A 15,078-nucleotide genomic window follows, 5' to 3' on the forward strand; every position below is an offset into this window, starting at 1 on the left:
CACACACACACACACACACACACACACACACACACACACAGCCATAGTATCCAGGCCAGAAATGCCTTAGTGATCCACAGAAACGGCCCTTAATCCATGAACAGTGCTCATAGATTAACGGCAGTGGCAGGAGATGTGTTGTCCCCTGCCCAGCCCAGGATTTGAACCCGAGCAACAAGGCCCTGTGGTCCCAGAGTCCAGAGAAGTAACCACCAATCCTGCTCACAGTCTCACACTGAGGCCTGGCCTCTCCCTACCACCACACTGTGGTCCATCGGCCAGAGAAGTAACCACCAATCCTGCTCACAGTCTCACACTGAGGCCTGTCCCTCTCCCTACCACCACACTGAGGCCTGTCCTCTCCCTACCACTGCACTGTGGTCCATCGGCCAGAGAAGTAACCACCAATCCTGCTCACAGTCTCACACTGAGGCCTGTCCCTCTCCCTACCACCACACTGAGGCCTGTCCTCTCCCTACCACCACACTGAGGCCTGTCCTCTCCCTACCACCACACTGAGGCCTGTCCTCTCCCTCCCACCACACTGAGGCCTGTCCTCTCCCTCCCACCACACTGAGGCCTGTCCTCTCCCTCCCACCACACTGAGGCCTGTCCTCTCCCTAGAAGTAACCACACAATCCTGCTCCCACCACACTGAGGCCTGTCCTCTCCCTACCACCACCACACTGAGGCCTGTCCTCTCCCTACCACCACACTGAGGCCTGTCCCTCTCCCTACCACTACACTGAGGCCTGTGTCCCTCCCTACCACCACACTGAGGCCTGTCCTCTCCCTACCACCACACTGAGGCCTGTCCTCTCCCTCCCACCACACTGAGGCCTGTCCTCTCCCTCCCACCACACTGAGGGTCCTCTCCCCTGAGGTCCTCTCCCTCCCACCACACTGAGGCCTGTCCTCTCCCTCCCACCACACTGAGGCCTGTCCCTCTCCCTCCCACCACACTGAGGCCTGTCCTCTCCCTACCACTACACTGAGGCCTGTCCTCTCCCTACCACTACACTGAGGCCTGTCCTCTCCCTACCACTACACTGAGGCCTGTCCTCTCCCTCCCACCACACTGAGGCCTGTCCTCTCCCTACCACCACACTGAGGCCTGTCCTCTCACTACCACCACACTGAGGCCTGTCCTCTCCCTACCACCACACTGAGGCCTGTCCTCTCCCTCCCACCACACTGTGGTCCATCGGCCAGAGAGGCAGGCAGTTAGGCAGTGACAGTTAAAGAACATACAATTCTCCAATCCAAAATGCATCTCACCCTCAATGTCTTCCTGCAGCTGCGTTGTTGTGGGCGTAGAGGCTGACAAGGGGAAAAATACCCCACGTTTTGGGATTGATAAATAACTCACTTATCAGCGCTGCATGTGAAAAATGTTTAACACTATTTATTTGTGGGGGAATGAACAATTGGAAACTTTTGTGTGCCCTTTACTTGAGGGTTTCAGTTGGAACCAGTGAACGTTTTGATGGCACTGCCTCTACATCAAGTCTGGGCAGAGGTCCAACCTTATTTCTGTCTACGGTGGATATGTTGTCTGTGGTCTCTTTCCCAAGACAGTGGAATTAGCACACTCTTTAAAATACACTATACACATGAGAGAGACCACAACAGTAATCTTCTGTCGAGCATGAAAGGGATGAGCCTGAACAAGGAGCTACAGTAGCTGTGTGAATGCAGAACTCTATGCTCCGAAACACAGAGAAACTTGGAGACTGACAGGCCAAACCTCAACTGTACATAACAATGAGTAATACAGTCCACCCACAGAACAAACCTAGATTTTACAGCATTTAGCAGAACGTGTTATTATGAGCCCCTGGAATCTCTCTGGAATAATTAGCAGGAAGACAATCTTCACAAAAATGTGTTAAAGAGTGTGTACATCTTTCAAAGACTGACGGTCCTGAGTTCCTCTCTGCCCTCGCATAACGTTGTAGTGTGTCAGAGCGGATGCTTTCTGGCATTCCAAATAAATTGACCCTGACCCCTCAGAGTATTTTAGAGAGGCAGGGAAAGCGACTCCACTATGTTCCTTTGAACTATTGCTTTTGCACAGTATGTTCACTGTTGTGAACATTTTCATTGGGCCGTACATCTGTGATGAACTGTGGCATAGAGTGCATCCCAAATGACACCCTATTCCCTTTATAGTGTACTTCCTTTGAAGAGAGCTCTGGCACAAAGTAGTGCACTATAGGGAACATGGTGCCATATCAAATCAAATCACATTTGATTGGTTCCATACAAATATTTAGCAGATGCTATTGCAGGTGTAGTGAAATGTTTGTGTTCCTAGCTCAAACAGTGCAGTAATATCTAAGGATACACAACAATACACACAAATCCCCAAAATTAAGAAATTAAGAAATACAGAAATATAAAAAGAGCAATGTCAGAATCCAGAATATAAATAAAGATGTATATAATGGTGTGTATAGACAGTATGGACAGTATATGAATAGAAAAGGTGTGTACAGTAGTAGTTATATAGGATGAGCCTGGACTAGAATACAGTATATACATATGAAGTGGGTAAAACAGTATGTAAACATTATTAAAGTGACCAGTGTTCAATGACTATGTACACAGGGCAGCAGTCTCTAAGGTGCAGGGTAGAGTATCGAGTGGTAGCCAGCTAGTAACAGTGACTAAGTTCAGGGCAGGGTACTGGGCGGAGGCCTGCTGGTGGTGACTATTTAACAGTTTGATGGCCTGGAGATAGAAGCTGTTTTTCAGTCTCTCGATCCCAGCTTTGATGCACCTGTACTGTCTCCGGCCTTCTAGATGGTAGCAGGGTGAACAGGCCGTAGCTTGGGTGGCTGAGGTCCTTCATGATCCTCTAGATGGTAGCGGGGTGAACAGGCCGTAGCTTGGGTGGCTGAGGTCCTTCATGATCCTCTAGATGGTAGCGGGGTGAACAGGCCGTAGCTTGGGTGGCTGAGGTCCTTCATGATCCTCTAGATGGTAGCGGGGTGAACAGGCCGTAGCTTGGGTGGCTGAGGTGCTTCATGATCCTCTAGATGGTAGCGGGGTGAACAGGCCGTAGCTTGGGTGGCTGATGGTCCTTCATGATCCTCTAGATGGTAGCAGGGTGAACAGGCCGTAGCTTGGGTGGCTGAAGTCCTTCATGATCCTCTAGATGGTAGCTGGGTGAACAGGCCGTAGCTTGGGTGGCTGAGGTCCTTCATGATCCTCTAGATGGTAGCGGGGTGAACAGATCCTCTAGATGGTAGCGGGGTGAACAGGCCGTAGCTTGGGTGGCTGAGGTCCTTCATGATCCTCTAGAGATGAACAGGCCGTAGCTTGGGTGGCTGAAGTCCTTCATGATCCTCTAGATGGTAGCGGGGTTGGCCTGAACAGGCCCTTGGGTGGCTGACACCAGGTGCTGGCTGAGGTCCTTCATGATCCTCCTGGAGCTGGGTGAACACAGGCAGTGAGCTCCCCCGTGACACCAGGTGCTGTAGGTGTCCTGGAGGACAGGCAGTGAGCCCCCGGTGATGCGTTGGGCTGATTGTGGGACACAGCCCTAGCATACTGAATGCACTCTGTCTATTCACAGTCTGCCTAGTCATCCAAAAGCAAAATACATTATGTGATGAGATCCTGAGTCAGGCCATGCCTCGTACGTTCTGGTCTTTCAAACTCTGATCAAGTATGTTCAGTGGTATCTACACAAAGAGGATGGCTCAGTTAGACTTTGTGTATAAGTAAAATAACGCAATCAATGCTCGTGCACAAAGAGATTGTAAATCCAACACAAACTGAATATGATACTGATTGTGTGTGAATGCTCACAGGGCATTGCCTGTTTGAGCTGATTGTCAATGTCAGCAATGAGAAAGAGCAGGCAGGTCCCCATGGCATCATCATCTCTAGGCAGACGTCTGCACTGCTCCTCCCCAGAGAGACACCAGTCAGCCAGGTTGGAACTGACAGGAGCAGGAGAGGGAGGGAGCAGGTCTGGGACAACAGCAGCATCTGCTAGTGTGCTGTCCTGTCTGGCTCCCCTGGTACCATGTGTTAGCACTGGGCTATTAATACCAGTCTGTACACCCACTCTCAGTCATCCCCAGATGTAGCGGGTGGGGAGGCAACCCTGTGAGACACAGGCGGTCAATGGTATGACTGCAATTGGGAACTTGCATTTCTGTCTTAATGTGTTTGTACGTGTGTTTACTGGTGTCTATGGAAGTAAATACCAACCAATAGCTCACTGAAGACAGGTGGATGTGAAAATGTTAAACACAAAGCCGAGAAAACGTTCAAGTTTCAACATAGACATAAAGGATACGTTCTCCCCCTTTAGACAGTCCTCTGGTATCTGCCTGGGCTCTAATGGACAACTACAGCTGCTGCTGTCTGGTTAGCCAGTTGAAACTAACCGCTAGTGCATCAGTTAGTTCACAGGCAGGGCATCACAGAGCCTTTTCGTTGGCACCCTGCGGTCCCATAGGCCTTCTGCTAAACTGCATTCGGCTTAAACTAAGGCTGGTGCAGCAGGAGATGGAGACCAATCGAGAAACCAAACAAGTAGAGCCAGCCTTTTTGTCAGTCTCCCTCTCTGCCCTTTTCCTCAGAGGAGAGAGTTCCCTTCCCATCCTGTTGGTCAGAGCAGAGTGGAGTGGAATGGGTTCTAGAATGAAAACCAGGCTCTTGTGGTGTTCCACAGCATCCTGTGGGTTCCGTGACGTATTATCTACAGAGCTCTTTTCAAACCCAGTGAAAAAGACAATTGATCTGACAGAATGAAGAAAGATCCCAAATGAACTTTGTATTAGGGACCTGCGTGACTTTTCAACTGGGGCTGAGATGAACGCTCAACATAAGAGTCAGCTCCTCTGTCTCCAAACCCAATGGGCCTCTCCTCCTTTTCACTCTGTTTAAATGTCATGGTTAGAGGAAGAGGCCCTCTGACAATGTGTTTAGATGCAGATAAATCCACCAGGACTGGGAAGTAGGTTTGTAGCTCAACTGGAGAGGGAGGGATCCTCTGAATGATCATCAGAGACAAAGAAAAGCTAAGCATCTGGTTGACATCATTTGTCACTGTTAGGGATTTTCTAAAAGAACGCTGAACCACAAGGTACTGAGAAGGAGAGCCCATTTTCTTTCATCTGGTCGAAACTGGCAATAGAATGGTACGGGTTTAGGCCAACTATTGGCCGAAGCAGACATAACAGTGAATATCTAGGAACATATCACCTCCTGAAATATGTGTGGATAAAGGAAGACAGGCATGAGGCATGATTGGCCAAAAAACAATGGTAAATCCAGTGAAGATGAGAAATGACATTGAAATGGAAAAGTAGGTTCGCTTTGAGGGCTATGTTGAGAATGATAGGTCAAAATGTCTACTAATCAAAAGAGCCAGCCAATGATTCAGCATAGTTGACACGGAGATGATTAAACAAGGCAAGGATTCTATACCTATGATGTCAGAGTCAAAGAGAGAATTGGTACCCGGAAAGCATTCTGAGTATAGACTTTCAAAGACTGGTTATTCAAAAGGACAAGCAGTGTCTGAATACCATTCTGTATGAACAATAGATCCCTGGATGTGGCCTGAAAGGACCAAATAGAAGTGCGGAAATCAGAGTTGGAAGTCAAAGTTGTGCAAAGAACCACAAGATGACAAGATGTCATACATAGTTTAGCGTTTAACTGTTACATTTCTTTCTTTCTATGTTTGTTTGTCTTTTCACTAAAACCGCACAATAATATTGTCTTTCTCAGCGACCCCGTTAGACACCAAAGGGCACATTAGCCATTGTGTGGTTGTTGCATCAGTCCTCTACGACAGTGGTTCCCAACCTTTTTTTGGTTACTGTACCACCAACTGAATTTAGCTTTGCCCGGAGTACCACTGAAGTACCCGTTCATGTGTGTTTTACCAGTAGGCCTATGGTCCTTGTACCCCTGGTTGGGAATCACTGTTCTACGGTAATAGGGTCATTGTTAGGTTGCAAAGGGAGTGTATATTGCTGTAAATGTACTAGGTTTACCAGTAAACTACAAGAATGTTGCTATCATTCAAAGATTTGATGTAATCTGTCACAAGACATCTGGACAAGAGGTGGATGTGAAAATGTTCTTCACAAAGCCGAGGCATTCAGGTTTCAACATAGATCTCAAGGTCATCACATCTCGTGACCCTGGGTTAGACAGTTCCTGCAACTGGGTCCTGGAGCATCTAGTGACCCAGGCTGAGGGTAGGCAACAACATCTCAGCTGTCAACACTGGTTATCACAGGGTGAAGTTCTGAGCCCTCTAGTGCACTCCCTAGTTCACCCACGACTGCGTGGCCATGCACGCCTCCAACTCAATCATCAAGTTTGCTGGTGACACAACAGTCGTTGGCACCCTGCGGTCCCATAGGGCTTGATTCGGCTTACCTAACAAGGAGAGGGTACTTCAGGTTATCTCAGGTGTCAGGAAAATAATCTCTTTTCCTCAACAACTAAGAGACCCTTGTGGACTTCAGGTTCAGAGCAGAGTGGAATGGAATGGGTTCTACAATGAACCCAGGCAAGTTTTAAGTTATCTGGTACACATCACAGACAATCCTCTGGTTCCACATCAGTGACCATTGTATTATCTACAGTTCAACCTCAGGAGGCTGAAAAATCTCTGGTCCCAAAATCACTCACAAACTTCTGAACAAAGGATCTCGGGCTGTATCACCGCCTGGTATGGCTCTGGTCCTCAACCGTAGGACCCCAGAGGGTAGTGAGGTTATCTCAGGGGGCAAACTATCCTGTCCTCCAGGACACCTACACCACCCGATGCTACAGGAAGGCCATAAAGATCATCAGGACATCAACCAGAGTGCCTGTTCATCCCTCTGCCTCCAAACAGGTCAATGGTGATCCCTGGGACCGAGAGACTTCAGCTTCTATCTAAAGGTGACTGTTAGCCATCTCTGAGGCCCTCAACACACTGTCAATGTGTTTCTATGCAGATAAATCATGGGAATCAGGAAATGATGTAAATAGGTATCACTAGCTCACAATGCTGAGAGGGAGGTTATACCCTCATTGTTGAATATCATCTGGTCCTCTATAAGTGACTGCATTTATGCATCAGGTTATCATCATTTATGTCACTGGTTTACATACTTTCTCATAAATATACTGTACTCGATATCATCTACTGTATCTTGCCTATGCTGCTCTGTACCATCACTCATTCTATATCCTTATGTACATATTCTTTATCTGGTCTTACACTGTGTATGACAGTAGTTTTTTTGGAATTGTTAGGTTAGATTATTGCTCGTTATTACTGCATTGTCTAACTAGAATATCTGGAACCTCTAACATCTGAACCATGTGTATGTGACAAATAAAATTTGATCATTTGATTTGATTTAATCTGGTCCAAACATCTAGTGGCCCTTGTGGGTACTTCAGGTTATCTCAGGTGTCTAATAATCTCTGGTCCTCTACATCTAGTGACCCTTGTGGGTACTTCAGGTTATCTCAGGTGTCTAATAATCTCTGGTCCTCTACATCTAGTGACCCTTGTGGGTACTTCAGGTTATCTCAGGTGTCTAATAATCTCTGGTCCTCTACATCTAGTGACCCTTGTGGGTACTTCAGGTTATCTCAGGTGTCTAATTATCTCTGGTCCTCTACATCTAGTGACCCTTGTGGGTACTTCAGGTTATCTCAGGTGTCTAATAATCTCTGGTCCTCTACATCTAGTGACCCTTGTGGGTACTTCAGGTTATCTCAGGTGTCTAATTATCTCTGGTCCTCTACATCTAGTGACCCTTGTGGGTACTTCAGGTTATCTCAGGTGTCTAATTATCTCTGGTCCTCTACATCTAGTGACCCTTGTGGGTACTTCAGGTTATCTCAGGTGTCTAATAATCTCTGGTCCTCTACATCTAGTGACCCTTGTGGGTACTTCAGGTTATCTCAGGTGTCTAATTATCTCTGGTCCTCTACATCTAGTGGCCCTTGTGGGTACTTCAGGTTATCTCAGGTGTCTAATTATCTCTGGTCCTCTACATCTAGTGACCCTTGTGGGTACTTCAGGTTATCTCAGGTGTCTAATTATCTCTGGTCCTCTACATCTAGTGACCCTTGTGGGTGTTCAGGTTATCTCAGGTGTCTAATTATCTCTGGTCCTCTACATCTAGTGACCCTTGTGGGTACTTCAGGTTATCTCAGGTGTCTAATTATCTCTGGTCCTCTACATCTAGTGACCCTTGTGGGTACTTCAGGTTATCTCAGGTGTCTAATTATCTCTGGTCCTCTACATCTAGTGGCCATTGTGGGTACTTCAGGTTATCTCAGGTGTCTAATTATCTCTGGTCCTCTACATCTAGTGACCCTTGTGGGTACTTCAGGTTATCTCAGGTGTCTAATTATCTCTGGTCCTCTACATCTAGTGACCCTTGTGGGTACTTCAGGTTATCTCAGGTGTCTAATTATCTCTGGTCCTCTACATCTAGTGACCCTTGTGGGTACTTCAGGTTATCTCAGGTGTCTAATTAGTCCCTGGTCCTCTACTATCTAGTGACCCTTGTGGGTACTTCAGGTTATCTCAGGTGTCTAATTATCTCTGGTCCTCTACATCTAGTGACCCTTGTGGGTACTTCAGGTTATCTCAGGTGTCTAATTATCTCTGGTCCTCTACATCTAGTGACCCTTGTGGGTACTTCAGGTTATCTCAGGTGTCTAATTATCTCTGTCTAATTATCTCTATACATCTAGTGACCCTTGTGGGTACTTCAGGTTATCTCAGGTGTCTAATAATCTCTGGTCCTCTACATCTAGTGACCCTTGTGGGTACTTCAGGTTATCTCAGGTGTCTAATTATCTCTGGTCCTCTACATCTAGTGACCCTTGTGGGTACTTCAGGTTATCTCAGGTGTCTAATTATCTCTGGTCCTCTACATCTAGTGACCCTTGTGGGTACTTCAGGTTATCTCAGGTGTCTAATTATCTCTGGTCCTCTACATCTAGTGACCCTTGTGGGTACTTCAGGTTATCTCAGGTGTCTAATTATCTCTGGTCCTCTACATCTAGTGACCCTTGTGGGTACTTCAGGTTATCTCAGGTGTCTAATTATCTCTGGTCCTCTACATCTAGTGACCCTTGTGGGTACTTCAGGTTATCTCAGGTGTCTAATTATCTCTGGTCCTCTACATCTAGTGACCCTTGTGGGTACTTCAGGTTATCTCAGGTGTCTAATTATCTCTGGTCCTCTACATCTAGTGACCCTTGTGGGTACTTCAGGTTATCTCAGGTGTCTAATTATCTCTGGTCCTCTACATCTAGTGACCCTTGTGGGTACTTCAGGTTATCTCAGGTGTCTAATTATCTCTGGTCCTCTACATCTAGTGACCCTTGTGGGTACTTCAGGTTATCTCAGGTGTCTAATTATCTCTGGTCCTCTACATCTAGTGACCCTTGTGGGTACTTCAGGTTATCTCAGGTGTCTAATTATCTCTGGTCCTCTACATCTAGTGACCCTTGTGGGTACTTCAGGTTATCTCAGGTGTCTAATTATCTCTGGTCCTCTACATCTAGTGACCCTTGTGGGTACTTCAGGTTATCTCAGGTGTCTAATTATCTCTGGTCCTCTACATCTAGTGACCCTTGTGGGTACTTCAGGTTATCTCAGGTGTCTAATAGTCTCTGGTCCTCTACATCTAGTGACCCTTGTGGGTATTTCAGGTTATCTCAGGTGTCTAATAGTCTCTGGTCCTCTACATCTAGTGACCCTTGTGGGTACTTCAGGTTATCTCAGGTGTCTAATAGTCTCTGGTCCTCTACATCTAGTGACCCTTGTGGGTACTTCAGGTTATCTCAGGTGTCTAATTATCTCTGGTCCTCTACATCTAGTGACCCTTGTGGGTACTTCAGGTTATCTCAGGTGTCTAATTATCTCTGGTCCTCTACATCTAGTGACCCTTGTGGGTACTTCAGGTTATCTCAGGTGTCTAATTATCTCTGGTCCTCTACATCTAGTGACCCTTGTGGGTACTTCAGGTTATCTCAGGTGTCTAATTATCTCTGGTCCTCTACATCTAGTGACCCTTGTGGGTACTTCAGGTTATCTCAGGTGTCTAATTATCTCTGGTCCTCTACATCTAGTGACCCTTGTGGGTACTTCAGGTTATCTCAGGTGTCTAATAATCTCTGGTCCTCTACATCTAGTGACCCTTGTGGGTATTTCAGGTTATCTCAGGTGTCTAATTATCTCTGGTCCTCTACATCTAGTGACCCTTGTGGGTATTTCAGGTTATCTCAGGTGTCTAATTATCTCTGGTCCTCTACATCTAGTGACCCTTGTGGGTACTTCAGGTTATCTCAGGTGTCTAATTATCTCTGGTCCTCTACATCTAGTGACCCTTGTGGGTACTTCAGGTTATCTCAGGTGTCTAATTATCTCTGGTCCTCTACATCTAGTGACCCTTGTGGGTATTTCAGGTTATCTCAGGTGTCTAATTATCTCTGGTCCTCTACATCTAGTGACCCTTGTGGGTACTTCAGGTTATCTCAGGTGTCTAATTATCTCTGGTCCTCTACATCTAGTGACCCTTGTGGGTACTTCAGGTTATCTCAGGTGTCTAATTATCTCTGGTCCTCTACATCTAGTGACCCTTGTGGGTACTTCAGGTTATCTCAGGTGTCTAATTATCTCTGGTCCTCTACATCTAGTGACCCTTGTGGGTATTTCAGGTTATCTCAGGTGTCTAATAATCTCTGGTCCTCTACATCTAGTGACCCTTGTGGGTATTTCAGGTTATCTCAGGTGTCTAATTATCTCTGGTCCTCTACATCTAGTGACCCTTGTGGGTACTTCAGGTTATCTCAGGTGTCTAATTATCTCTGGTCCTCTACATCTAGTGACCCTTGTGGGTATTTCAGGTTATCTCAGGTGTCTAATTATCTCTGGTCCTCTACATCTAGTGACCCTTGTGGGTACTTCAGGTTATCTCAGGTGTCTAATAGTCTCTGGTCCTCTACATCTAGTGACCCTTGTGGGTACTTCAGGTTATCTCAGGTGTCTAATTATCTCTGGTCCTCTACATCTAGTGACCCTTGTGGGTACTTCAGGTTATCTCAGGTGTCTAATAGTCTCTGGTCCTCTACATCTAGTGACCCTTGTGGGTATTTCAGGTTATCTCAGGTGTCTAATTATCTCTGGTCCTCTACATCTAGTGACCCTTGTGGGTACTTCAGGTTATCTCAGGTGGTTATCATCAGTGGTGTACTTCAGGTTATCTCAGGTGTCTCTGGTCCTCTACATCTAGTGACCCTTGTGGGTATTTCAGGTTATCTCAGGTGTCTAATTATCTCTGGTCCTCTACATCTAGTGACCCTTGTGGGTACTTCTGGTTATCTCAGGTGTCTAATAGTCTCTGGTCCTCTACATCTAGTGACCCTTGTGGGTATTTCAGGTTATCTCAGGTGTCTAATTATCTCTGGTCCTCTACATCTAGTGACCCTTGTGGGTACTTCAGGTTATCTCAGGTGTCTAATTATCTCTGGTCCTCTACATCTAGTGACCCTTGTGGGTACTTCAGGTTATCTCAGGTGTCTAATAGTCTCTGGTCCTCTCTCCGGCCTTATCACAAGTCAAATATATGAAATAATTTAATAAGATGATTTTAAAACAGAAAATAGAATGACAAAGCTGTAAAACATTCTCCTAAAAATAAACCATCAACTTAGTGAATATCATTGGTGTTTAATATGAGGGTTTCAGCATGAAATATCCTCTTTTGTTTTTACACACTTGTATTTATTTTACTATGTCGTCAACATGTATTGGTTGTAAATGTTTTGGCGTTAAACTGGTGGCAGGTGTGAAAAAAGTCAATGGTTGGAAGAGTTGCAGAGTTCATTGAAAATAATGCCATTCTTGATTAGATGCTTTTTAAAAATGAATTAGACCATTTTTATTTAAACCATATGGTCTATTTACTAGAAACTCATGGACAATATGGACACAGATATAAACATGAATACTATATATATATATATTCATATATATTTTGTTAAGTTATTCTAGTATAAATGACAAAGGTTACATTAGATTGCCATAGAGGTTCTGTTAATTACCACATTCACAGAAGGTTCCGATAACGCTGGTTAATTACTGGTAGCTTTGCAACCCTAGTTGTGGTGAAGAGATCAGGTCAGCTAAACAGAGGTTTACTGTTGTGGTCACCATTTAACTAGTCTCAGACATGCCAGACTAGGGCAGCAGGAACATGGTTCATGTGGGCTAGGCAAGGCAACCCATCTGCCTAGGGAGAAAACCATTGAACGGTCACAGCAGCTTGTCCCTCTGACCAAGGCCATGGCATGGCAGTCTAGTTCACACCCGTCCAATCTATAGTCTGTGTCCCAAATGGAAACCAATCCCCTAGGTATGTAGTACACTTCTTTTGACCTAGTTCTTCTGAGTTATGGAATGCTGAATACCCTATGGGCCGTTGTCAAAAGAAGTGCTCTATATAGGGAAAAGGATGCTCTTTGGGACAAGGCCTAGGTCTGTCCATACATTCCAGCATGGTCCTCATCAGCTGTCCATGCATGCAGCGTTCCACTAGACTCCAGTGAATACCACACGAACACCGCCCCTAAAACTAGTCCTCTGGCACAGTATTCATAGGTTGTTTACATTTTGGAAATGGTTTGAATTGACTGTCAAACCAATGATGTCTCATTCTCCCAGGCCGGTAGCATCAATCAAGAGGAGGTTTACTTTACACCCATTAATGGTTTCTCCATACTGATTAGAGGAAAGTATTAATGCCACCAAGCTGTGGATTACATGCAGTCATTGCTATCGTGGGGAGTCATAGCCATGGATATCCTGTGTAGGCTGACCCAAATCACTGATGTACAGTACAGTACCCATCCTGAAACCTGTTAACAGTTGACTGGACTCTTGATTGGTTATGATTGGTTACATTTGGTCCTGAAATAGATCAAAATGTCCTCCATTTCATAAAAGAATATTCTAGTCATTAACTTTTGTCATACTGGCGACTCAGTGGTGCCAAAGCCTAAAACTAATTCACACGTGAAAGTGAACACAGTAAAATAACTATGTTGACTAACAATTTTGAGTTAGGGATATGAGTTTGCAACAGTTACAATTGCATTATTATGTCATTACAATTTACATCACTGTGCTAGGACGTCAATATTGATATGACAAAACAACCCAAATTGGCTACATTCTCCAATTGCTATGGATAGAAAAATTGCAAAGCATACAACAAAATTCAGTTGCCAGAACTAATAAAGACATACAACACTTGCCATACCTTGTGTGGGGCTTTGAGAAGCCTGTGGACTCCAGCAATCTGATTGATAAGGGGGATATCTTCCCTGAAAGTGTACTGAGGCGGTCTGGTCGGCTCAGGAAAATTGGTGCTGTTGAATGGATCAGTATCATCTAAGAACTGTACCCTGCATACAAACGTAGCCATGATGTTGTATCCATGCAATATGTTTTTTTAGAACTCAAAAAGTAGAAGCGCTCCGTCTGGAGAAATCCTTTGATATGACGCGCAACCCCGCGCCGGACTGCTGGTCCCAACAACAAATCCAAATCCACCGAGCCGTCAGGTTTTCTGCAGCAGGCAGCAAGTCCTGCTCTGCTCTCTCAATTATCGATGCACCCTCCTCTCCATTCGCCCCATACAGGCTCACATAAATAAAGACACTGAACGCCGTCACACGGTAATATACATCCAATATCATTCGCCCTGTCCTGAAACTTTTCCAGCTATTATTCTCTCGTTCAGAATAATGTAAATTGTGTAGCGATGAGAGGGACGGCAGTATCCAAGGGCATTGCAGGCAGCCAGGCAGGCAAGGTGCTGAAGAAGACTGCGCTGAAGACGGTACTGCTAGACTTGGCGTCTGACGGTAACGTTAGTGGGATAGGGACTCCCTCCTCCAGCGCAAACTCGGCCAGTAGCAGCAGACAGCGCTGTCAGGGCGATGCAGGACGGGACCTTCTCATTATATGCGTGTTGGTGACCTCCTGTGGCCGTGTGAAGAGAGGCTTGAAATACAATGCATTGTTGCCTGTACCCTGTGGGGACAGTACAGTAGCTTACTGACGACAGATACTGAAACTTTGGAAGATTGTTGTTGTATGAATTGATTGGATAAAGGAAATGAAAATATGTTACCTATAGCTATAATTATATTAATAACGATGATGATTTGTTCTGGTTTTGTGTTGCCATGTTCAAATCAAAATCAAATCAAATTATATTTGTCACATGCCCGAATACAACAGTTTGTGTTCTGTTGTATTCTGTTTATAACAGTTCGGTGTATTAATTACAAATGATTCCACTCAGTGGTTATAACTTTGGTAAGTAGTCAGGTGAGTGTACAGTAGGAGCATTGGACCAGTAACCGAAAGATCGCTGGATCGAATCCCTGAGCTGACAAGGTAAAAAAAAAAGTCCTTCTGCCCCTGAGCAAGGGAGTTAACCCACTGTTCCCCGGGTGCTGATGATGTGGATGTGGGTTAAGGCTGCCACCCACACCTCTATGATTCAGAAGGGGTTGGGTTAAATGCAGAAGACACATTTCAGTTGAATGCATTCAGTTGTACAACTGACTAGGTATCCCCCTTTCTCTTTCCCATTCTGCTGAGCAATCAAAATACTGACTTTCTATAGATGAGAGACGCAAGGAACATGATTAAGGCCAGGGTTTTATCCTGACCATCAGACATGATTAAAGAAACACTCTGGGCCTAAACACGATTACTGATCTTTAATCATAAACCATTTACCTGGCCATACGTTTTACTGAGCTTGTTTTATAACCTCTCTGACATGGCATGTTGAACCATATAGCCTAGAGGTTAAACATCACTATTTGACCCTCGGGTGTAATACTCCTCATTATCAGAAAGAGTGGATATACAGTAGGATATGAGATACAGGATGACTCATCCCTGAAACCTCCCTCTCAGATAATATAGCAATTATTGATGAACGTGTTGTTTTGGTGGAGTCACACTTGACAAGATAACTTCACGTGTCACTCTTCAGCTTG

At 45.3% G+C, this 15,078-nt stretch overlaps 1 protein-coding gene across 1 annotated transcript in view; it reads right to left on the bottom strand.

The window, feature by feature from the left end:
* The window catches only part of LOC112247937 (FH1/FH2 domain-containing protein 3-like), a 243,840-nt gene extending 229,904 nt beyond the window's left edge, over nucleotides 1–13,936 (bottom strand). Inside the window, 1 exon segment of the mRNA XM_042318754.1 lies at nucleotides 13,320–13,936. Within this exon segment, the coding sequence (XP_042174688.1) occupies nucleotides 13,320–13,484 (165 nt within the window). The 5' untranslated portion in view covers nucleotides 13,485–13,936.
* Nucleotides 13,937–15,078: the final 1,142 nt, after the last annotated feature.

This window comes from Oncorhynchus tshawytscha, unplaced genomic scaffold, assembly GCF_018296145.1.
Source record: "Oncorhynchus tshawytscha isolate Ot180627B unplaced genomic scaffold, Otsh_v2.0 Un_scaffold_13173_pilon_pilon, whole genome shotgun sequence".
NCBI classification, from domain to species: Eukaryota; Metazoa; Chordata; class Actinopteri; order Salmoniformes; family Salmonidae; genus Oncorhynchus; species Oncorhynchus tshawytscha.